Below are 23,596 nucleotides of genomic sequence, written 5' to 3'. Positions count from 1 at the left end.
AACTCATAGCCCCCAAAAAATGCACTAATATAACCCATTTTGAAATGCTGCAAACTACTCCCGGCAGGAGAACTGGCCTCGTGCGGTCACGTGGGACGCGGCTCTTCGGCTGGACAGTCCGTTTGGCATGGAGGAGGACAGCGCGGACGAGAACCTTCGTGCCGCTGCACCCTTGGACACGGTCCCCCTGGAGCGGCTCGAGGAGAGGGCGAGTCGCCTGGCCTGCGAGCTGCGCCTCTTAGCCGACAAGGTCCTGCTGCGTTCGACGGACGACCAGCAGCAGCAGCGGCAGCGGTGGCCCAAAACCCAGGACGCCGCGGCGGCGTATGGAGTTGGCAGTAAGGCTCAAAGCTGTGTTGATTCGGACGGCTGTTACAGCCGCAGAAGCAAGCATCGCCAAAATTTATTGTATGAAATGCTCAGTTGTAGATGAGCCAAACTCGAATATTGTTATTGGTTTGCAGAGTCGGTACAATATCCACTGTGGTCGTCCTTGATCCGCATTAATTTATTTTTCATGCATACCTGCCTCATATATGCAGTTTATTGCTTTTGACATAACCTTCCAGTATTTCATTCTTGCATGCTTTTGTATTGTCGGGATTTTTAAAAGATATGGTATGAAACGCATAACTTGTACCAATGTTATTACACCTTCTGTCATTTTTCCACAGCTTTTATTACACAGACGGATGAATGTGGTGATGTTTGGTCTCACAGGGACAACGAACTTACTCAAATACAGGTGTGCTGTTATTATTACAAGTTTCAGTTCTTTAAATAGGATGGATGTGTTATTATTTGCATGCTTACACGTGCAGCATTTAAAGAGTCTCTCTAAATGGCCTTTGACAACTATATTATTGCACCGTATCTAATGTCTTCTCAGGACTGCAGCTTTCCTGAATATCTAGGTCCTGATGCGGTGGCTGACCTGCCACAGAGTCTGGATCCTGGACACTTGTTGGAGAATTGTTTTGATGCACAAGCATTTCAGGTCCATACCTACACCAGCGCAACAACGATGATACTAAGAGTAAAGCAAACATACAATTATTGCATGCATTTGCAAGTGTATACTAGGTGAGTTTAGTATATATATTTTGAGACTGGGTGGTATGTTGTGTTACGTGGTATAATAAATGTAGGTGCACTAATAAATATTCCAAGTGTTGCATATATTTGTGTTATCTGCAATGTTTAATTCGCACATCTTTTTATTTATATTTTTAATGCACAGCACTTAAATCTCCCCTTATTTTCTATCAATTGTAAGGAATAAGTCAGTACATATACATACCACACGTATGGCCCTGCGATACAGTAGACAAGTTTCCCTGTCGCACCAAAATAAGATACGCTTCTGAAGCCAGTGGAGCTATGCACTTTTCAATCATCAAGATTGAAAACTAATTTCTTTAGAACTGATTTTTGCGTTTAGTTTGTTGTCCTTCCCCTGCATCTCCGATTAGCACGATGGGTTACATACGGTGCGAAAGAAGTTCAATACACGTACATATTCACTTCATCCTGTGTAATTGAGGTTGCAGTGTTTTAATAATGTGAATAATACAGCAACGTATCAAGTTCATTATTTGTCCTTTTCTCTTCGGTCTCAGCCCCATCGGCATTGGAAACAACTGTTCACGTCGGGGTCTTCGCACGCCATCGTCCGGGACACCTTTTGGTGGATTTTTCTCAGCCGTTACAAGGGTGGTGTGAGTGCAAAATAAATCTGGCAGCGCAGCGCAGCACAACTTCACCATTTTTTCACCGATGTCATCGTGCTGAGGATTTTTGCGTGCACGATTTACAAGAGCTGCTAAATGTTTCCCACTAAAGTAAATCAACTCTGTTCTTTGTAGGCGCTCCGTGGTATCCTTTCCTCTTGGGAGCAGATACAAATGTGTTGAATGCGATGAGCAACAAAGTCTATTGTCGTCCGTCATCTTCGTTGGAGCATTCTTCGTACGGTGTTGTAATCATTGTCAGGCAGAAACACAATCCTCTCGGTGTTGCGGTGGTGCATAAATTGCATACAGAGATGCAGGGTAATCTTCCCCAGGACATCTTGTGTAAATTGGGATGCCAATAAAGACGCGCGAGCTTATGGCACGCACATGTCCACGTATTTATTGCATCTGAGTGATGATCTCAATGAACCCTTATGTACAGACAATGAGCCGTGTTCTCAGAGCAAGCCAGTTTAAATAAATTCGTTTCAAATGCCACCAAGCAAACCGAGAGAAGAGTAAAACATACAAAGTTTCGTGTGTTTCCCCCGCGATGCTTTTAACATCGCCATGCTTCATGTTGTCGTGTGAAGTTGCATAAACTCGCTCACTCGTGCTTGTGTATTAGCGGAGATGAGCTCACCTTTTAAGTATGGATGCTTTCGTCCGCGTCCCCCCCTTCCAGTGCAACCAAACCCTACTTAAGAGTTATTAAATGCAAATATTTCTCTCAACATTTAGACCGACAAAATAATCGTCTAATTGCCTGCTCTCCCCTTTGATCTTCTCTCGTTGCAGGCCAATCAAGAGCTCGAGAACCATTTGTATGACAGAGTAGCGAAGAGCTTTGTATCCCTACTGCTAAGTACTCCGCACAACATGAATAATAAGGATAAGTTCTTGCAGGTGATGTCGCACGCCCTGACACAGTGGCTCCATGTACAGTGTTGCAATTACTAGGGAGAGAAAAAAAAAATGTCTCGCAATTTTGTAAACCACATTAGAACGGGCCAGTTCCTGTGATGTTTATTGCCGATTTACCGAATAATACAGAAGCAGAAATTCGCTTTAAAGATGCACAACTTTTGAACGCGCATGAAGCGGCCATGATTGTGTACTTTTACAAATATATAATTTTCGTACGTTCATGTTCTTCTTTAACCGGGTGTAGTGTTTCCCCAATAGCAATATACTTTTATTTAAACAAAAATTTGACGTGACCCCTGGAGTAGATCTTGACACCCCATGGCACGGGCATGAACTGCCGAATAATGCGATTGTTTTCACTCAGGCGTATGTGGAGTGGCTGGCTCAGGTGCTTTATGGCGCATTTGTCAAGGCATTTCCTGCCTCCCGCCTCCAGTTTGGGGATGACTTTAAAGCTGAGCTTGCCAACCTCACCTCACTCTGGATATGCGGTGAGTTACCGCCCAATTTCAAACACTGTAAAAGAGTGTGTGTGTGCGGCACGTGTGTGCGACACGTGCGTGCACGTGTGTAGCACGTGCGTACACGTGCAGCCCGTTTTGTCAATGCACTGCCGAGCGGGTCCTGGGTGTTATTTGACCATTCTTTGCTGTGCCCGTCGGTGCGTATGACTGATCCAGATGCAGAGCAGCAACAATATCTGTATGCAAGTTAAACTTCTTTTTTGCACTGTACGTAGCAAACTGTGCTAATCGGAGGTGCGGGACAATTCCATAGCAGGAACACAGAAGTAGAGTACAACAATGACATTGCTGCCACCACATTCTACTGCGAACCATTGTAGCCCCACAGCCTATGGCAACCTGTTGTACATGGTGGTCACCCATCCAAGTACTATTCAGGCTCAGGCCTGCTTAGCTTCCCATATTTATATACAGTATATGTAAAATGGGGAATAAGAATAGAATGAGCTACTTAAAAATGTCACCTTGACATTTTTAGGATGTTTTTTAATACTTGTCAGTGCATGCTACTTATACAATGGCAATAAGTTGTGTTTGCTACTGCATTGAAGGTTAAACAAATACTTGCAAGTACTTCCAAAATACACCATTTTTGTGCTGAAAAGTGCACAAATAATCATGGGGATATACATACTGGCAATCAGAGGGAGAGAAAGAGGAACACATGGATTAGAGAACATACGCAAGGAGTAATTTTAACCGTTCAATAACATTTAAGTGGGTTTGGGCATGACACATCGCTAGACGGGATGATGGCTGATGGATAAGACCGATGGTGGAGTGGTAGCCAAAGGTGGGAAACGTGCCCTCAAGCATGACCTCCGCAGAGATGGAGTGATGGGATCATCTCAGACGCGGGAGTGAGATGGATTTTGACATCGCAGGACCACGAGGGATGGTGACGACTTGAGGCTTTCTTTCAGCATTGGGTAGCTCATGGTGGTTTATGGTGAGAAATAATATTATTCATACTGCACCATGGTTAAATTTAATGTAAAATGACTTTTGAATTATTTACCGATACAGCATTTACCATGAAAATAACGCACATTCTAAAGTGATGCCATTCAATGGGAAACTATAATGTGTGCATTGTTTCATTATCATTGTAACAATAGAAAATACAATATTTTTTAGCTTTTAGTAATAAATGGATATTTATTCATCCCTGCTCAACATTCATTGGGATGCTACAGTGGCGAGATGTTAACTCCCTCGCCCTGTATACAAGAGGTTGTGGGTTTGATCCCGACCCGGACACCTGTATATTTAGAGTCTACATATTCTCCCTCTGGTCGCGTGGTTTTTTCTCCGGGTCCTCTGGTTTTTCACTCCACATTTATAATCAACGTGCCTTTAGAGGATCGTTGAGCTGTCATTTGTGGCCAGGTCGCTTCTGAAGTAGAGCTACTTAGCTCAGTGGGCTTTACATAGTACAAATAAAAAAATAGTTTCGTTTAATTTTTTTGGTTCTATCAATGGCCATTTTGAGGACATCAGACCAATGTGTGCAATGGAACCACGGGCTGTTCAGGGACATTTGTTGTCCGGTGTACAACGCGCTACGTTGTTCTCATGATGGGTGGCTTTCTGGTAGGAATTCAAGCCAAGCCACTGTCGTGGAAGACATGGGACCTGTCTTGGCTTGGAGAATCTCTGAAAACGGCCCAGAAAACCCCTACAGGTGAAAGGCAAGGAGCAGATGCGGTCTTGGAAATCAGCCACCTGCATGACAACTGTGAGTATATTCTTAGGTTTTTTCGGTAAAGTCACGTAAAAAAACCTAAGAATATGAATCCTTGCAGTCACGAAAGCTTCAAATCTAGAACTGTGAGTATCACCAAATGTACCGTGGGTATTTTGAAGTGTTCACGACGTTGACCCACGATGCTAATTAACGTACCATAAATATTAAACTCTGTATTGTGTGCAGTATATATATACAGTTCGGAGCCAAAGTTAATAAACTGTGACCATATGTTTGTCAACTCGGCTTTTGTGGCTTTTTATAGAAATCATGGCATAGTTTTATTTGATGTTTTAGTAACTACAGTCAAGTGCGTTTTAAATCATTGTTAAAATATACGCGCATAGATATCTTTATGTCGGAGGGAACGTCGACCGGGTAGATGGAGTAATGAAATCGGCTCGTGCGCAGGTGCTCGGTGACATTATGACATTGCAGGATCATGAGTTGGTGATGGCTTGGGGAGGCCCTCATCTAGTATTATATTTATCATGCATGATGATGATGATGATGATACATGTTATATAATAGATATATATGCGACTGCCACGTAGACATAATGTTTCTTCACCCGTAGACTTGATTCATGGAAGGTGTGTGCCTCAAACTTAATTGCCAGGGGTCAAAGTAATATAAAGTACATCGGAAGCCATTAACATTTTTGAAGTTAAATTACTCGCATGCATTTTGTGAAGTTTAAGTATTAAATGTCCTTGTGGTGGGCTGTTTGCAATCTGTGAGGCCGTAATTGCATGTGATGCGGTTGGATCTGCCTGCAGTGCAAGGAACATGTTTACTGGGTGCTGGGGCCCTGTCACCACAGCATTGGGAGGGATCGGGCCATCTGCTTTGTGTCAGCAAACCGCCTCCGATGGAAACGTTGTCCCGTGCTTTTTTGTTCATTTGGTGGGATGACAACAGCAATTTTAAAGGGAACATTTTTATATTAATATGCAGTTGTCAGATGAAATTGTTACAACTATTTTCATTATCATCTGTAGGAACAGAAACAGCTGGCCGCAGCAGTCGTGCTTGAAAGTGCGTTGAGCAGATTCCTAAGACTGGGTGTATTCTGGTGTAAATGTGGCATTTTTTTGTGGTCTGCATTCAGCAGAATTTTGGTTCTTGTCCAATGTGTTAAGTTTGCTTTGGGAAAAAAGAACATATAACACAGACATACGGGTCATTGTTGAGTGTCCATTTGTATAAGATCATTCATAACCATTTTACCCTTCTTCTAGCAACGTATTTACAGGAGCCACATTAAGATGTTGTATTGTTTAGTAAACATGTACGTATAGTGGCATATATCATGTATGTATGACTTATACTGTACATTTATTGTACTATATACAGCACACATTCAGTAAGTAAATATACATTATTGACAAAGTAGATGCATTAGTGAAATGCTCCTCTCTATACAGCATGTAAATAGGGTACTCTCTGTATGCGTATGTACAAATGTCATCGCCATCGTAAGTGTATACGTTGTATAACTGCAGCGCAGTGTGTATGCAGTGAATACACTAAATAGTGCTGCCCTGTGCATGCTCAAAGGAAATCATACACGGGCTCAGAGGACGTAGCTCGAGGACACGGCTAATTGTGTAGGGAGGCTTCTTTTAATGTTGTGACAAATTGGATGAATAAGTAAATGTGTGTCTTGTGGGGGCAGAGGGGTGGGAATGTTCAGGTTGAGTTGCTGGCAAGACTACAAAATGTACCTCTATTTCCTCTTATTAGTGTCACACGTTTTTTTCCCCCCACGTTGTGGTTTTTTTAGTTAAGTTGTTTATCAGGTGAGGCTCTTATAACATCACAATTCCTCGTCCATACTTCTTCTCATTGTGTCATCGTTCCCTTTGAGTTGTCCCCACAACAAAAAAGTGTATGTGGAAAGGATTATGTATTTAATAGTTTTAATTCTGAAAGACTAGCTGGCCTTGAAGCGGTTTATACGGCAGAATTGCGCTAAGAAACTTATGTTAGTCGACACAGATGCCCACACACACAGCCACACTGGATAAATAATATGGATTGTATTTAGTACCATCACTGTAAAAGGCACGACTGTACGTTAAAAGTGGGCTATTTAAATGGAGTTAAATGTACCGTACTGTGCGATAGGCAGTGCTTTCTTTGTTTTACTTGGCAGTTAATAATAACAATAATATACAACAATGTAAGCAATATTTCATCTACGTAACATTAACGTTTATTAGATTGTCAAATCTATGACAGTAAAAAGTGTAAAGCTTTTCTGATTTTTTTTTAAAGTGTACAGATTTTTAACAGTGATACATCATACATAACATCCATAATATAGAAAAAAGATTAACTTAAATAAAAAGGCACATCTAAATTTAACATAACTTCAGAACATTTGACCATGTGGTAATTTATAATAAAATTAAACTTGGAAATGTTTTTTTTAATTAATTTTGAAAGTTGAGTTATTGATAAACATGAAATGTTAACGTGCATTTTGGTAAGTAAATTATGTATGATAAAATAACAAATATCCAGCATTACAAGTTTACAACATCCTTTGTCAATGTTACCTGGTCCCTACTTTATCCTGTGCTGCTTAGTTCTTATATCATTGTGAGTTCCATCTTTCACTAAGCTATCTTTTCACCCCTATACTGCACTGCCAGCTGATTTGAAGCACTACAATGGTATTGCCGCCTATTTGATAGGTCAAAAAAAGTCTTTTCAGCTTTTGCACACCACGGAGAGTCCAACACACGTGTCCCGTAACAGCCCATTTGACGTTGCGTCCGTGCGCCGTTCAGACTCGTCTTCATAACACTTTATGTCCGCAGTCTTCCAAGCTCTCGTACGTTAATGCCTTTGTGCTTTTGGAAGTCAACAGCAATCTTCCCCGTCCCTCCCTACAGAGGTCATCCAGATCAGTTGCTTCTACTTTGGCATGCGCGCCACCAATGCTTCCAGTTTCATTTTAGGCCTTCGGAGAATATTTGCGGAAAAGCATTTTTGGGGGACGTGCGCCTGGCGTGGAAGGGGGAGGAGGGGGCGAGGGGAGTGGGGGCTCGAGATTGGCAGGTGGGTACCATTGCTAGGGGGGTAAGGGGGCAAGGGGGTGGGGGGTGGCACCCCCTAAGGCACAAGGATGGGCAGGAAGTGCGCCGAGAGGTGCTTCCGCCGCGTTTTGTGTCCCCGCCGAGGCGATCCTTTGCCGTTCAGGGCCACAAACATTTGCTTCCCATTTCGCTTCCACTTCACCGCGGCGTACGTGTTGTAGCCGTTCTCCTCGATTCGCTCTTTGAACTTGCAGTCGTCGCTGTAGTCTTTCTGAAACGAGAGGAGGTTTTGTCGTTGCCGTCGTAACAATCAAGTTTTGGTCGCTTTGCGCTCATTCGACGGCTTTACGTGCTGTGGCACGCACACATACACGTAGAAATGCGGTTCGTTTGTCCCTTTAAGGGGCCACGCTATGGCGAATAAAAGGGACCCCTGTTGAAAGCCATCAAGGAACGTCTAGGGCTGTTAGCAATCACTTGTTTGTTGGCCCAGCACACGAGGGGTGAGTGGTCAGCACCACGCCTGGCCGCCTTTTCACATCCACAGCCCTGAAAATGCAACAATGAGCACTAATTTCAGGCTGAATCAACCTTAAGGGGGAGGCCCACGTTGGCTGCTGACGCCATTCCAAGTGGTTGGGAAATTTTGGCCGGACGTTGGAATGGAGCCCACTTAATTTGTTGAACTTTTTTAAAAGTTAGGATAACAGGCAATAAATAAATAAATATTTCGCAACTACGCATACCTATACGTATGCACGTTTTGTATGCGCAGAGGGATTGTCAAACACCTTCGGAAACATGCACAAGGCGCCAACAAAGCTTATGAATATAATCTTGTTCACGTGACATTTTTGTGCCGATCTTAAAATACTGCAAATAAATGTATGTTTTTGGACTTTCATCTCGGAAGCATCTAATATGGAAGCAATTTCACTTTCATACTTTTCGCATTGTATCGCATCTATTTCAGGAAATGTTTACATTACTGTACTGTTCGTGTGTAGATACTGTATACCAAAAACAATCACAGATTACACTTCATCTGTTATGAAATACCTGTAATATGAGAAAGGCATGTTACGAAAATGATAATGCGAAAACTTTTTATCTTATCGCAAACCGACCGGGCAACCAGACTACAAAATGTCAACAATCCTTGTACGGTTTCCGATACTTTTGAATTCTTCAATCATTGTAACAAGTGGTGTGACAGGGGCCTGCCATGGTATCTTGCAGGCCAAGGTGGAGTTAGACCCTGCCTGCCGATGGCCCACCCTCGCACACCGCTGCGAGAGTGGGCCACGCGGATGACCCGAGATTCAATGCGTGTTGCCTCGGCACGCTCATGTTCACCTTGTGGGCCTGTGAGGGTATATCGGTGTTCACCTGCAATGTCTCGAAAGGTTCTGTGGGCTCTGCCACTACACATCGAGCTTTTAAGCTTACTTATTCAGACCTTGCTCCGTTTCCATTCAATTGGGATTTCTTTAGAAGAGAGCTCAGAAATGCAATTGAAACCACGCATAACCATGAATGTATATAATGTTTTGCACTCGGTTATTTTTAGGAAATGACAATATCACAAGTCGGTAACATCTGCTGTATTTTGTAGCCAATATTTTGCTTAGGAAATCAGTTTGCGTAAACGACCGAGCCGCAGTGTGAAAAGAACCCTCGACATCATTCAAACCGGTGAAGTAGTGGATGCGTTATCCGCCAGGCGACCCAGCCCCTCTGATTCTGTGTCGCCTATCCAGTCAGTGAGTCGCTTTGGTGGAGAATGAAAGGCCTACGTTGCTGTTTGGCGTAATTTACTGTTCTTGTCAATAATGTTTCGCGCAATTGCTCATAACCGCCTTAATGCATGGCTTCATTGTAGTGCGGTGTTGTACAAGGTTACGGTGGGGTATCTGGTGCCGTGATTTATAGAAGGGGTTGAACTGATTGGACTGCTTCTCGCTCTCCTGTTGCAGCGGCTTGCCCGGGGCCACAGCCTGCCCACCACATGTTCGCTCCACACCTGTGCATCTTGTCGTGTCAGGCTGTGGCCGTGTGTGCCCAGTGCTGTGCGTGAACCCGTCTCTCAGGTGCCTGCTGTGTGCCTCTGCGCTTTGTGACGTGACCTTTCGGTTTGTCTCGCTTCCTGTGATTTATTCCGATGTGCCTGCTATGTGAAAGAGTTGTGACACCTTTTGTGGCCTATCTTTTTCCACGGCTTAGCAGCGGTGCTCTAGGTTGAAAGCTGGCAACTCTCCATAATGTGCAGGTCGTAAAATGAAAGTGATGTTTAGGGGTACCTTATCGTTGTTCAACGTTTTGCATGTGTGGCCCGGCGCATCAATGAATATGCTGGCATTGTGAATGTAATGTTTTTGTTTTCAATGTGGAAAAGAAAATACACCGTACATATAAATGGTAATGTAATTCGTGCAGGTTATTCAGACCGCTGGTAATGTTTAACCCTCTTACCGTGCTATAGACTTTTCCTTTCTTGTTCATTGCCAAGAAATATCCGCTATGGACGCCCTTTAGCGCCACAACTCCTACTTCCACCGATGTGATTTCCATAATGCCTGCAAAACAAAAATGGAAAAATAGCAGCCATGTACGTTTTCATTGATATTTCTTTTAGATGTTTTTCTTTTTATATAATAACCATCCTGCACCTTGATGCACGCGGAGAGCTTATTGCGTGGGACAATACACATATATAGAAAAATTGTTTTTGACACTAAAAATAAAATTGTTGTTCTTGGCCCCGAAACACTTGGCGCAGAAATTATATTAAAGCGTAGACTTCACGAGCCCCTGCAGACAATTAGACAACTTTAGCCAAAGGATACATCTGCGCCTCATAATTCTTTGCCGAACTCCTGCCATATGGAATGGGTGGGAGTGGCTGGGCCCTCCGTGGGTTCTGCTCTGGTTTCATTAACCTCGTGGCCTTGTTACCTGTGAACTGACAGCACCGCCAGGAGAGCCCTGCCTGAATGTTCTTGTGCAACAGGAAACGGATGTGGCCAACATGCTTGTTCATGCCCTTTTACCAACACTGTCCTCCTCCTCCTCTGATGAAGCAGTCAGTGGTGCTTTAAACGCTCCTCTACATATATTTAGAGGAAAGTAACGCCATTTGAATGTCAGTCCATTATGAAGTACACGTGCCTTATTTCCTGAAGCATTTACCTGGGCGACCACCACATAATGGAGTGTGTGAGACAATTATACACGATTAATAGCATGTACACATCCAATTTATTTCCCCAATGCTTGATTAGGTGCTGTGTTGGTTGTTCATTTACACACCAACAAGGTCAAGTATTTACGAGAACACCTTGTAAACACAGCTTGGGAAGCTATGTGTGGAGCATCTGAGGCCTCGTACCCTCCACGTGAGTGTACTGGGCTCATCCCGTGCTCTCATTAGTCCTAATGATTTTCCTCTTTGAAATGCGATATGTGAATCAGCCTGGGGATAGGAGGCTTCCTGCTGAAACTTGGGGTTCCATTGACAACAAATGTATGGATTAAGAGCTCACATGCACATTCCATTTATGAGCAACTCTTGCGATGATTCATGATGCTTCAGGTGTTGGCTAACAGCTGCGTCCTGTTAGCTAACGTAGCGCCTTCCCCATCTTCCGAGCATGTGTGGCCCTCTTGTTTATGAACGTACAAAAATTGTTTCCCTTTTTTGCTTGTGCGCACACACACACATAACTTGAGCCAAGATGTGGAGTTAAAGTGTATCACCGAGCCCTGGCATGCATATGAAGCAGATTACGATGCTCTAAACCCTAAGCAAAAATAGGGTCCACACAGATGCTCACGTGCAGAGAGTAAGAGAGGGGTGGTGGGGGGGGGGCGTTGCCTCCCAGATGTGTGTAACAGTCGACCACATCATTCTAACTTTCGGCACTGGTTTACACGTTGCACGTATTGTACGGAGCGAGGGGTTATGTCTGGGAAAGCTGCTACGCGCATTTCGTCGATTGTGTATACATTATTTGGTGTGGAGGTGCAAAAAAAAACACTTTCCGTACAATTACCCTCCCAGTGCTCTATTTCTGCTGGTATGTTGACATAAACAATTGCATTAATTCACAAAACCTACTCTATTTTGGCATTTTAAACTGTAAAGTGTGAACGCTTGCTTCGATGGTGACACTTTTCATTTCCTGGCGTCGATCGTATACCCTTTCAGTGAAGGGACGTTTTTTTTTGGTTTCAGCAAATGCAAAAAAAAACATTTTCTTCCGTCTCCCTGTGAAGTAATCTAGAGTCGGGCGGGTCTTTGATCAGCGTATACACTATCATCACGAGGGCGGGCCATCCCGTATTTCTGAGAGAGCGAGCGAGCGCGCGCGCGACATCTGAGAGGACATACGTAACCAGATTCCCGTTTGCTTTCAGAAGCCGAACAAAACCAAAGGCGAAGCCTCCGAGAAGCTTAAAGGCCACTGCTCTCACTCAGTGTGTGTCGGTTTTCTTATTTTTTCTTATTTTCATGAATGCTTGCCGCAGTGATTGGGACCTCCTCAATGCTGCGCTCATAAATCAGAGCGCGGATGAGAATTTTTTTTTTTTTGCCATTTGATTCTTGTTAGCGCTGTGCGCCAGTGAAGGCCCGCGCTGCGGAGATGCTGGGATTGAAATCCTGGGTGGTCACCCAAGATTAAACCGGATTCTCAAGTGTAGCGAATTTGTGTCTGCCTGGTCACTAATGGGTACTTTGAAGGGAAAAAAAGCAGACGGTTAAAAGTTTGATGTTGTACTCTCATTTAGTCCGTAGCGACTCTCATCTCAATGTTCGAGCAGATAATGCTCTGTTGCAGTTGTGTAAGTTGAGCCTTTAAATGGTGTTGTGTAAAGGACTGACATTAGTTACGCATAGTTCTGCAATTAAATGTGTGTTTCTGCTGTGGTATGCGGCTCCAGAATGAAATGCTAATGGCCTATAAACACAATAATATAAATAGAGACTAATTGGCATATAATTGGTTTAAAACATTGTTGAATACGTTTTATTGTGCTGAACGTTGGAGAAAAAAAATGTTTATTGTATTGTGAGAACCGCACGTACTGTGTTCATCATTTGTCGGCGAGTACAAATTAGTCACATTCCACCAGATTGTCACTTTTTTGGCCAGACTTTACAAGAACAACAAAAAAGAATAATGCATCGTTACGTGTGACGATGCATTTCTCGTTTTGTTTCGGTGCTGCTCGAACTTAGTTTTCAGAGAGGATTTGTAAAAAAAAAAAACCCTCACCCTTGAAGAGAGGTCACCAAATTGATGCGTTATCTTTGACCCCAAAAAAAGAAAAGGCAGCTTGTTTGCTCTTACTGGCCATGTGTTTGACATTCAATATATCACCACTATCTTCTAAACATTTTTTTCTAAACGCACCTTCCGCTCGTGAACGAATCCTCAATTGCGACGCCAATCACAGGAGAATTTGGTCGCATGTGGATCATGACGTATCCAAAACAATTGATTCAAGGTGTGCGCTTAAAAACTGGCGGAATTGGACCAGCTTCCTCAATCTTTGCCTTAAAATCATTCCAAAGTGTTGGTACTGCTAAAAACCAAAAATGCGTCATAACCGCAAGTCTCCAAAACAGAGCCAGCTACCGTTAGAAATAATGAACGTCTTGGACGAATGGGTTAGGCAGGTGTGTGTATATGTTGATAAAAATGTTCTTGTATATAGTAAACCACCCTCTCATATTCTTGGTTCCTTCGGTAAAGTCACGCAGAAGGGAAATAATAAAAATAATATAAATATTAAACAATAAAAATTCTTACGACGTTTCGACTGCAATACATGCAATCATCATCCACAGCAAGAAAATTTTCTTGCTGTGGATTTCACACCTGATGATGATTGCTTGTGTTGCAGTCGAAACGTCGTGAGAATTTTTATTGTTTTATATTTATATTATTTTTTATTATTTCTATTTCCCTTCTACGTGACTTTACCGAAAGAACCAAGAATATGAATCCCTGCAGTCACGAAAGCTTTAAATCAAAATTCACCCTCTCATACTTGAAGGCTTGTCATGTAAAACACAAGCGATCTGAGTGTAGGACTGTAAGGAGTGGCGCGCCGTTTATTTATTCGGCGAGTGGAAAGTCACCTCACACTGGCTTAGAGTTCGTGCATGTGGTGATGTGTCGGGGTATTAAAGAGTATAGGTTTGCATAAGACATGGGCCTCCTGCGTAGTTCACACAGGTAGACCTGAAATTGCGTGTATTGTTTGTCCCCTGAAAGGCTGCTCTGTTAACACTCGGAGTGACCTTTGGCCCCACAGTTTCATTCTGTTCTTCAAATGAAAGGTGCAGAAAATCTTTTGAAGGTAGAATGATAAACAGTAGTTTAAAGTGTGATGGGGGAGGATTCGACTCTGGGAAAACGTTTCAGATTGGCTTTTGTTATTTGCTTTTTGGGAACAGACGAGAATTGTTTTGCATTCTCTAAACGGTGTATGCATATCGTTTCATGCACGTAACTTGGTAGAGAATAAAAGAAAGTTTTGCAGTGAATGGGAATGATAACGTTTTGAGCAAACAGGTTTTCCTGGGAGACACCAAATTTGTGTGATGTTTGTGTAGGTGTGTGTATGGCAACAAATTGACTTAAATAAAGTGCCGTATTATTCTGCAATTCATTGCCCATAACTGCTCAATTACTTGGTCACTCAATTTAAAGATAGTGCTAGCCTGAATTCATTGTTGTCAAGGATGACAGGTTCTACAATTCCGTATTTTTGTTCATTGCCATATGATTTTTTTTACGTGTTTGACAAATGGCATTTATTCTCTGGACATCTTAAGGACGCAGGTCGGATTTGGTATCAAACAAAGTTAAACATTATTGAAAAGGGATAATACACCAAATGAAATTTGTATGCAACGGTATAACTTTACACGGTTCATACAAAAAATTCCAGCCAGTTCTTTCAGGTGCTGTAGACAAAACATCAACTCCACTCGACAGGCACTTCACCCAACTAGGTTGGTATGGTAAAAAGCTGCTTTATTATTATTTTATTATTATTATTCAACTAGCAAACATGATTAAACGAAGTTCTACGCTGATCATGCCAGAATTTCACAAAACATATGAAAGAAAGAAAAAAAGAGGTTCCAGGGGGTGCAGTTAGAGGCTGGGCAGGGACGGAATGGTGGTGGGGGGGGGGGGCGATGGTGGTGGTGGGGGGGGGGTTTGGTGTGGAGAGAGATAAAAATCTTTTTTATTTCGAAAAATAGTGCCCGACCGTAGCCCATTCAGCAAGCAGACACAAGGTGGGTGGGTTTCAACGGCTGGCCTGCCGAGACGCGTAATAGACGCGTGGGAACCCAAAACGTGCAACAGGTTTGCGTTTGCATTCTGGGCACACAATGCACTATTGTTGGTCACCTAGCAAGGGTCTATTGTAAGCCACGGTCACCCGTTGTTTAGGACAACACTGGTCCTCCCGCTCGAAATTGCCTCCTCGACAATACTCCTTTTCTCCGGTATATTTATTTTCTTAATTGTATGATTGCTTTGTTGCTATTATTTTGCAGGGTTTAATGGACTACTTTAAGTTCGTTCTCATGGGACTTAGCTTCCAATTGCAAATTCTTAGCATCTGTATAAAATAATTGAAAGCAATTTTATGGTCATTTGCACATAACAAATGAAAGCGAACAAAAATACATATTACATGTATAATTGCAGTGCGCCGTGTTTGGTTTGTGGAAAATAAAATTAGCTGGAAATTGCCACTTCAAACAAATGTCCATTGTGCAACGTTAACTATTTGCCCCTTGTACAGTAACGTGAATCCGCAGCGGTTTTCAATGCAGGAGGGTTTTATTTTCATACATTTTTTTGTGAAATAGGAAGTATTGTGTGTCCATCGCATGACGTAGAAAACGAAGGAAATACACCGCTTGAAATTAACGTGAGCAAGGAGTCGTTGGGTGTCTCGATTACACAATAAGTTGAAACTCAAAAGGTCTCGAGTATGGTCTCTTGCTAGGCACAGCACGCAGATTTGTGATGGATCCTGTCACGACGTCTGAAAAACCGGATGCAAACCTGTCAGTGCCACGAGCTGGTGGCTGCTGCAAACACAAACGGCAGCTCACACCGCTGAGCAAATACGAAGCTCACGTGCGTGTCATCGGAAAGCGGGAAATATTTGACGAAACTAATTTTGACATTTTCATTCTTTGCTGACCCTAAAATGCCTTCTTACTTAACTGCCGTTGTCACAGAAATGCTCTTGTTTGGGGAATCGGGACTGCTGGTAAGCTAACTTACTCAATTGCTGGCCTCTTTATCAACTGCGCTCATCTAAAGCCAACAGCCGGGAATTCCTGCTTATGGAGGCCTTAGAGTTTGTTGGTTTTAAGGGTTAACTGCAGCCAGTGGTGATGCTTGCAAGTCTGGTTTCTGTCAGCGCTGCCATTTGATCGCTCGTGCATCTGCACCGTTACTTACTCGCTAAAAAACACCAATGGCTGATAGATACATTGCAAACTACCGAGCAATTCGTTTGAATTTGAGCAAATACACGTGCAAGGTGGCCGTCATATTTAATCAGCGGTAAAGGGAAACGTTGGGATTTTATTGAATGGGATGCAGAGGGATGTTAAGGATAACAGAGGCTGAAAACTGAATGCACAGGCTCAAGATGTGTTAAAGGGCATTAGAGGGCATAGCAGATGACAGACACGGATCCTTTGAGGAAACCCGTACGTGAAGATATGGGTCTATCTGTGGTGTGGTGAGTCAACATAAGGTCAGCGGGTTAAGTGGTATCTGATGAAGATTTTCTTGCATTTAGAACGTCCTTGGCCATTTTATTGCCATGCAAAATAAAGTTGTATTTTATCTTGTGTCAAGAATTTAACTTTTAAATAGACTAGGTTTTTTTTTCTCCTTTCTCCACCACCCTCGATTTAATACCAGAATTACATTGTAATTATTCTGAGGGTATGAAAATTATTTCACAGTCTTTCATAACGGGGACTGATGGGGATTTCCTCACGTTATAAAATTATCCCGAGTCTTTTTTTTACTTTGATGTTTGATTCATGGCTCCATGGTGATAGTGGGGAAATTAACGTTACGCAACAGTGCCAGAGCATTTGATACAATTAAGTGGTCCTTCGGTGTGGTTAATATTAACACAAATAGCCATGTTATGGCGTAATATTTCTTCTGATTCGTAAATACCATACATTTTACTATAAATATAGCACCTGCCTTAATTAGTACCCTGTAAGATGTGACCGCCCTTGTTGCACACACCGGATCAAGGGATAGTTTCATTAAAAAGAAGCAGAAAACAAGGACGCAATAAAAAAAAAACGTTTGTCATTTTTACCGCTTAAGTCGACCTGACAAGCGGGTTTGCGTTCATTGCTTGATATTCAGTAGGATGAACACATTCGCGAGACGGAAAAAAAACATTCATCATTTGTGCCGTGGGGATTATTTTTTTTTCATCTCCTACCGCCGCCGGGTGTCATTCGTTAGTGGCTGCGGCACGAGTCTCCTCTCAGGAAATCCTAATGACCTCCGTGCTGGGAGAAAAAAAATTGCTCTCTGATCTCTCCTGCGAAATGAAAGACTTCCTGAATTAACCGAGACCCTTGTTAACCTAATGACAGCGCTGCGCTCTCTGCTTGAACTGGAGAGTTGTAATTGCTTCAACTATGATTTTCCTTCGCATCAAGCACAAATAACACGAGTGTGTGTGTGTGTGCACGCTTGTCTATACTGTATTATTATATACACAGTGCACAGGTATGTGAATATATGGAACTTTAATATACGTACGCATAGGACAGTCTCGTTTGAGTGCTTCTGCAAGGCTGCTGAGGAATTGCTCAAATTAAACTTTGGTGCGGCTTTGGATGTTACAACGTTCTACGCCAAGACATCGCAAAGCTCCATCCCTGTCGGATGTTTGGACTCTCCGAACGCTATTGGATTCCTCGTGCGCATCAAAGAAAACAACTGCCTTAAAACCCCTAACTTTAGCTCGCCCGTCACGCAGTTGGCCAAAGGGCACCGTATAATGTTCTAATTTAGAGTATAGGATCAAATATAATTGCATTCTGTGTTTCAATATTTTCATTGTCGCGGAGCATAAAAACTCGTCACGCCCTGTGAACTGATTTGTTACTTATTAGTGGTAAAGCGGTTGTCAGGGACGTCATTTACTTTTCAGTGAATCATGGCTAAACCAGTCAACCGCAGACGGTCGGGTTCGAAGTCTTCGGTGCTCACAGAGTGCGTCGGGTGTTTTGCTAACTGCTTGACCAAGCCAGATCTGTTATCAGCGTCTGCCGTACATTTCTAAACGACTGCAAATGTTGGTGCCCTACATGAGTAAGTATACTGCGTGCAGATAATGCTCGGACCTTAAGTAACTGAATTGGAAATGTAAATACAAATATATAAACCAGCTTGCGCATGTGCAGTGTGCTGGGTATGTAATGCGTGGGGAGCGGTAGTGTAGCGGTTAGCGCTACGCTGCGCTACGAACCCGGCGGCCCGAGTTCAATTCCCGCTCACGGCCAACACCAGTGACGATTATCTGAACCGGTCCTGGGCCTCCCCTAGGTCAACTCAGCCTCAAATGAGTACCTGGCGCGGTGTGTAAACATCGCCACTAGGGAGACAAAGGCGGCTGGGCGTGGTGTTGGCCACCCACCCCCTCGTGTGCCGTGCCGGCCTTTATAGGTGATCATTAACAGCACTTGACCCAACAGTCTGTTCAGACTATACGGGGGATCTTTGTCTTTGTGTAAGTAATGCATAGTTGGTATTGCATATGTTTATCGTATGAACAACCCGTTTAGTAGCTTATTTATATTCCAATGTGTGTGTGTGTAGAACGTACTACCGTGCGTGCGTGCGCTGTATACTTATTTTCGGCAAAGGAATACATTGTGAAGCGTGACTTAATTGCATGTGAAGGTTGCTCAGTGAGCAAGAGAAAGAAAATCCAGTTTTGATTACAGTATTGTGACAACCTGTGTACGGTGGCTAATGCGGCAACAATTTGGCTTGCCGTATAATTATAGAATTTAACATTTCAAAAACAGAAAGAAAGTGCAATATGTGCACACATAGTTCCAGAATTAGCGCTGACGTTATGCACGGGGTACTTACTGAACGGGCAGTTCTTCTTGCGAGTGCCGCTGACTTTGCCACCCTTTTCGATTTTAAGGAAGAATTTCGTGGCCGAGAAGAGACGACGCCACCTGACGTCTCCCTCTAGGTGCTTGTAACTACGCGCGTGCCGCTCCAGGCTGGAAGAAGACGACGACGACGACGAAGACGAAGACACCGATGATGACAACGACGACGATCCAAAGAGAGACGAGGAGTTGGAAGAGTTTCTGAGACCCGGCCGGGAGTCCTGGAGAGTCAGTGGCCCCTCCTGGGGGTGCGTTTCAGCCAGGCTGATCAAGCAGAGCAGGGCAAAGAAACGACACCCCCAGGAGGAGAGTGGAGCTTGCAGCAGCAGCAGCCTCCGCTGCCTCAGAATCCATCTCCACATGGTAGTGTCGTAGTGCTGCCGACTTGGGCAACTCGCAGGAAAATCATAGCTGGATCTGAAGTCAAGATGCTTTCTGCTAGTCCTGCTGCTCCCCGCTGCACTGAGTTTTATGACAAACCCTGCGGAGTTGCGGACTCGTTTTGCGTGTTGCTCAATCCGGGGGCACCCCTTCAAGTGCTTTACCTGCTGCGAACTGCAGGCAGCCTTTTTATCTGAAGATCGCTGCGATGTGCGACTCACTGTGGTTCCTCTGGCTCCCGAGTGCTGAAATGCTGCCAAACCAGCCACAAGTCCACTGAGTCACTTTTGCGACGAACTACCTTTGAAGAGCCTCCGTTCGTCACACAGTGTTGGTGGGAGGTGAAACGTTTTTCTTTCTCTCTCTCTCTCTTGCTGCTCCCCTTCTATTTTAAATCCCGCCTTTTTTTTGCAGTTCTTCTGAGCCGCTGTGACGGTAGCTAATGCCAACGCGCTGCGGTGTTGCACGTAACTTGGGAGGAGCTCTTTGAACAATCTTCCCCAAGTGGAAAGCGGTCACCTAGCTGTCAGCAAGGCTCTCGAAAGCTTGCTCAGACATTTGTAGTTGATTAGTCTATTTATACACTGTACGATGGTTTTTGCCGCTGCTGCTCTTAAGCTGCTGAGGGTTTTTTTGTATTTCGTCAGCGCCTGGGTTATGAATGGGTAATCGACGACTGAATAGTTTTAAACGTGATCTCCAGACATTCGCTCGCTCTTCTTCCCTCCTCCGAATTCACGCTCGTGGTCGAAGATAATGATTGATATCTCCCCCCTCCCCGATCGTATCTTGTCGTGAAACTTGGCTCGGTGTTTAATTTTGCCCTGTTGTAATTAATTTTCCACTTGCATCCTCCTCCTCCTCCAGACCGATCCTTCCTTTATTTGCAGCCTTGTTCCCCTCCCGGGATGAGCGTCTGTTATTCCCCCGGTCCCCACAGGAGCCTTGGACACTCCTGATGTGTGCCCCGAGTGACGTACTTGTGTGTCCGGCCTCTTGACAGGCAGCTTAAACCCCCCCCACCACCACAAGTCACAAATCCTCTGTTCAGGGCACAAGTCAAACAGAGAGGAAGATAAGGTTAACTTCGCCTGACAAACACTCGCTAAACAAATTTCCTCCCACCCGACTCTGATCCCGGTGTTTAAACGCAGAAAGGCTGCACCGGTTTAAGGGGCTGAGCTCTGTGCTTGCAGTCTGTAGAGGAAATGATTATCAAATTAAACAAGAAGTAATTGTTACCATTGGTCAAGTTGCTCATGTAAATGCATCCAGTCAAAATGTTATAATTGCGGTGATAATTTATGGGACCTTTGTGCTTGCGCGGATTTTTCTTTTCTTTTTCTATTTGTTTCAAAACACGGCCCGGCGAGACTCAAATTCGGCGAGCATTCAACTTGTTTATGCTTGAGGAAGCGTGCTCAACATTTAAGTCGGATAGGTTATTTTCGAAACAACTTGAGCACGCCAGTTTTGTTGCAATGCTGCATGCGTTCCGTTCTCCACAGCTTGATGGATATTTCATGAACGCAATCTCGCATCAACGCAAGCCAACGCTGCTTCTGTTTGATTCCCCACCTACAGTGCGCTATGTAGTCTATTAATTGTTTTAATTTGCATTACATAAAGGAAATATCGTGCCTGAAATACGAAATTATCTTAAGCTAAATTATACGCGATATAAAACACATGCTGGCTGTGATATTTTAAACGGCTTTAAAGTTCCTTTTACGACCAGTATTCTTTGGAGTATTCAGTGACACTGGGATAGTTTTTCAAAACCTAACCACAAAAGAGCAAAAGCCGGATGGATTTTACCTTCAAAGTCACAACAAATACCGAAACCACGGATGCTGCAGTCACCTTTCATTGACTGAATCGCGCAACGGGGCATTTCTCTCATTCCTGCTCGCAGCTTCGGCAGCTGCAAAACTCGCCGGAGCCCCTTCTCCGACGGCTTCAGCACTCCCAGTCCGGCAATTTGTCGCGGCACCGACAAAGCAGCGGCGAATGCGGGCGTACACACGACTTGCACGAGTAGTTGTTAGAGAGCACGCAGGACACTCCCCAACCCTGGGACGATAGTGATCCCACGGCTCAGATGTACCTTTTTTTCACCTCTCTCTCTCTCTCTCCCCTTTAACCAGTAACTCTATCTTTTCCCCACCGCGCCTCCCGTCGTGCCCCCCCTTCCCCCCCCCCCGAGATTTCCCTCATTAAAATAAAACTGTATGAATCGAGATTCTATCTCTGTAATGAGCTCTGAGGGATGCCGGCACACATCAAAAGGAAGGAAGGGTGGGTGGGGGGGGAGTTGAAATGGAGCCTTCCAGTTAGGGCAAACAATTGGGCCGTAATAGCCCTGCATTATTAATTGTTTAAGTCAGTGGGAGGGGACTCAGGCGGACCACAGGCCCGTGGAGCCGAATACTTACGGTGGCCTTCTTTTACCGATGGTAGCATTCACGGGCCTCGATGGAAACTGACTCTCGATGACCTCGGCTGTTGTGGTGGCACAGACATTGCCTAACGTTGCGTTTCCCCGCTGGGTGTTGTCGTCGATGCGGTGCTCACTGAAGTCATCGTCGCTATTGGTTTCGGTGAATTTGTCGCCACCAAGACCGACTTATGCATTCTCCTCCCGTAGGCTACAACCGATACCATTAATTACCACGTTTATACCTTAAACTCAAGCTACGTCAGCAGCTGATGACCAACTTGCCCAGAATGCACCCAATATCATCGCATCTCATGAAGCTAAGCAGGTTTGAGCATGGTCAGTGCTTGGATGGGTGACCACCATACACAGCAGGCTAGTTTACAGACTCCGGAGCAACGTGACAGGTAGCAGAGAGCGGTGCAGCACAATTCATTGTTGGACTGTGCTTCTATGTCAATGACCAAACATGACGGGCAGGTCTGCAATATGTTTGTCCTGAACTCAAAGTGTCAACTATTATTTGGTCCTGTTCTTTTGACCTGTCCTCTTCTCTGTGCTGGGCTCATGAGCAGTAGACCATGTTTGCTGCTGAGTAATTGGGCCACGACACTCCTGCTCTCGTTGCAGTGAGCTGTGGGGTAAGGCTTGATCTGTGTTGATGCTACGTGCCCCTGGGAGAGCTGGGACTGATGCCATCGCGTACCTGGTGTAACGGATAACCCAAGTCTGTTGACAGACATCACCACTATGGCACTTCTCTGTCCGTTATCGACAGCAGCCAACGCCCGGGGGATGGGGTACGATGCAACGTGATGAGTGTTTGACAGATATTAGTCCCGATCAGAGCATTGCACAACTATAAATACACCAGGGTCTGTTTTGCTGCGTAAAAATAAAATCGGGTGACATTTCGTCCCATCAGCCTATGGGCCTCATAGGCAAATGTTTTCGAAGAGCATTCCTTTAAGCGGGGAAAATCCCTCTTCAATAGATCGTGGCTCGTAAACGTGTTGCACGAAGCTGCATAGTTGGTCAAGAGTTGTTTATTACTGCGAGGAAACAAAAGAGTAGCTTTGACCGTATCCCACCGATGTAATAGGTCAGCTCCCGTGTACTCTTAAAGTCATAATAAAACCATCCATCTGGTGCTGGAGGTCCACATCCACGTGGTGGGCCTGCCCTCTCTGGGCTCAGCCATAATCCCTGACTTCCTGACCACACCTGCTGGCCCTGTGCACGAGGGGGGTCAGGGCCCAGCTGGATCTCGCCAGGTCTCTTGTCTCTCAATGTTTGGCCACTTCCTCTCGCGTAAACATTCTCCGATGATTCCGATCGCATCACTGGCAGCTATGCTAGCACTTGGTTTCGAGCACATTTTGTAAACGCGTCTGAACACATTTTTTTATCTGAAAGCTGCAATGGTTTAAAACATGTGTAATGCTAAGAAATAGTGACTGTATTTGAGATACTTACGTCCCAAAGCAGATTATTGGGTGATGTAAATTTGTTACAGGTCAGGTGTTTTTTCTTTTAAACAGGGGGTTTGCAAAGCCTCTAACTGCCTGCAGCTCTCAGTATGTCA

At 44.2% G+C, this 23,596-nt stretch overlaps 2 protein-coding genes across 2 annotated transcripts in view; one reads left to right on the top strand and one right to left on the bottom strand.

The window, feature by feature from the left end:
* Positions 1-23,596, top strand: part of LOC144717190 (protein FAM227B-like) — a 47,151-nt gene that overhangs the window by 5,631 nt on the left and 17,924 nt on the right. Inside the window, 7 exon segments of the mRNA XM_078592537.1 lie at positions 68-338; positions 675-745; positions 890-997; positions 1,620-1,718; positions 2,532-2,639; positions 3,025-3,151; positions 4,782-4,922. Coding sequence (XP_078448663.1) covers positions 68-338; positions 675-745; positions 890-997; positions 1,620-1,718; positions 2,532-2,639; positions 3,025-3,151; positions 4,782-4,922 — 925 coding nt within the window.
* Positions 6,959-20,583, bottom strand: LOC144717192 (fibroblast growth factor 10-like). The gene is made up of 3 exons (XM_078592539.1): positions 19,165-20,583; positions 10,451-10,554; positions 6,959-8,249 (listed from the first exon to the last, which is right to left on the bottom strand). Exons 1-3 carry the CDS (start codon positions 19,553-19,555, stop codon positions 8,055-8,057), a joined length of 690 nt encoding a protein of 229 aa, XP_078448665.1. The 5' UTR covers positions 19,556-20,583; the 3' UTR covers positions 6,959-8,054.

The sequence above is a fragment of the Lampetra planeri genome, chromosome 3, assembly GCF_965212315.1.
Source record: "Lampetra planeri chromosome 3, kcLamPlan1.2.h2, whole genome shotgun sequence".
In the NCBI taxonomy this organism is placed as follows: Eukaryota; Metazoa; Chordata; class Hyperoartia; order Petromyzontiformes; family Petromyzontidae; genus Lampetra; species Lampetra planeri.
Note: the sequence above shows the minus strand (reverse complement) of the source record. Positions and strands in the feature narration are given on the sequence as shown.

Bases quoted from the DNA above. Each gene is read 5' to 3' on its own strand.
- LOC144717192 (XM_078592539.1), bottom strand. From the start codon at position 19,555: ATGTGGAGATGGATTCTGAGGCAGCGGAGGCTGCTGCTGCTGCAAGCT. The intron at 10,555-19,164 runs GTAAGTACCCCG...TTTGTTTTGCAG, and splicing joins CAAGAAGAACTGCCCGTTCA to GCATTATGGAAATCACATCG. The intron at 8,250-10,450 runs GTAAGAGGGTTA...CTCTCGTTTCAG, and splicing joins AAGGAAAAGTCTATAGCACG to AAAGACTACAGCGACGACTG.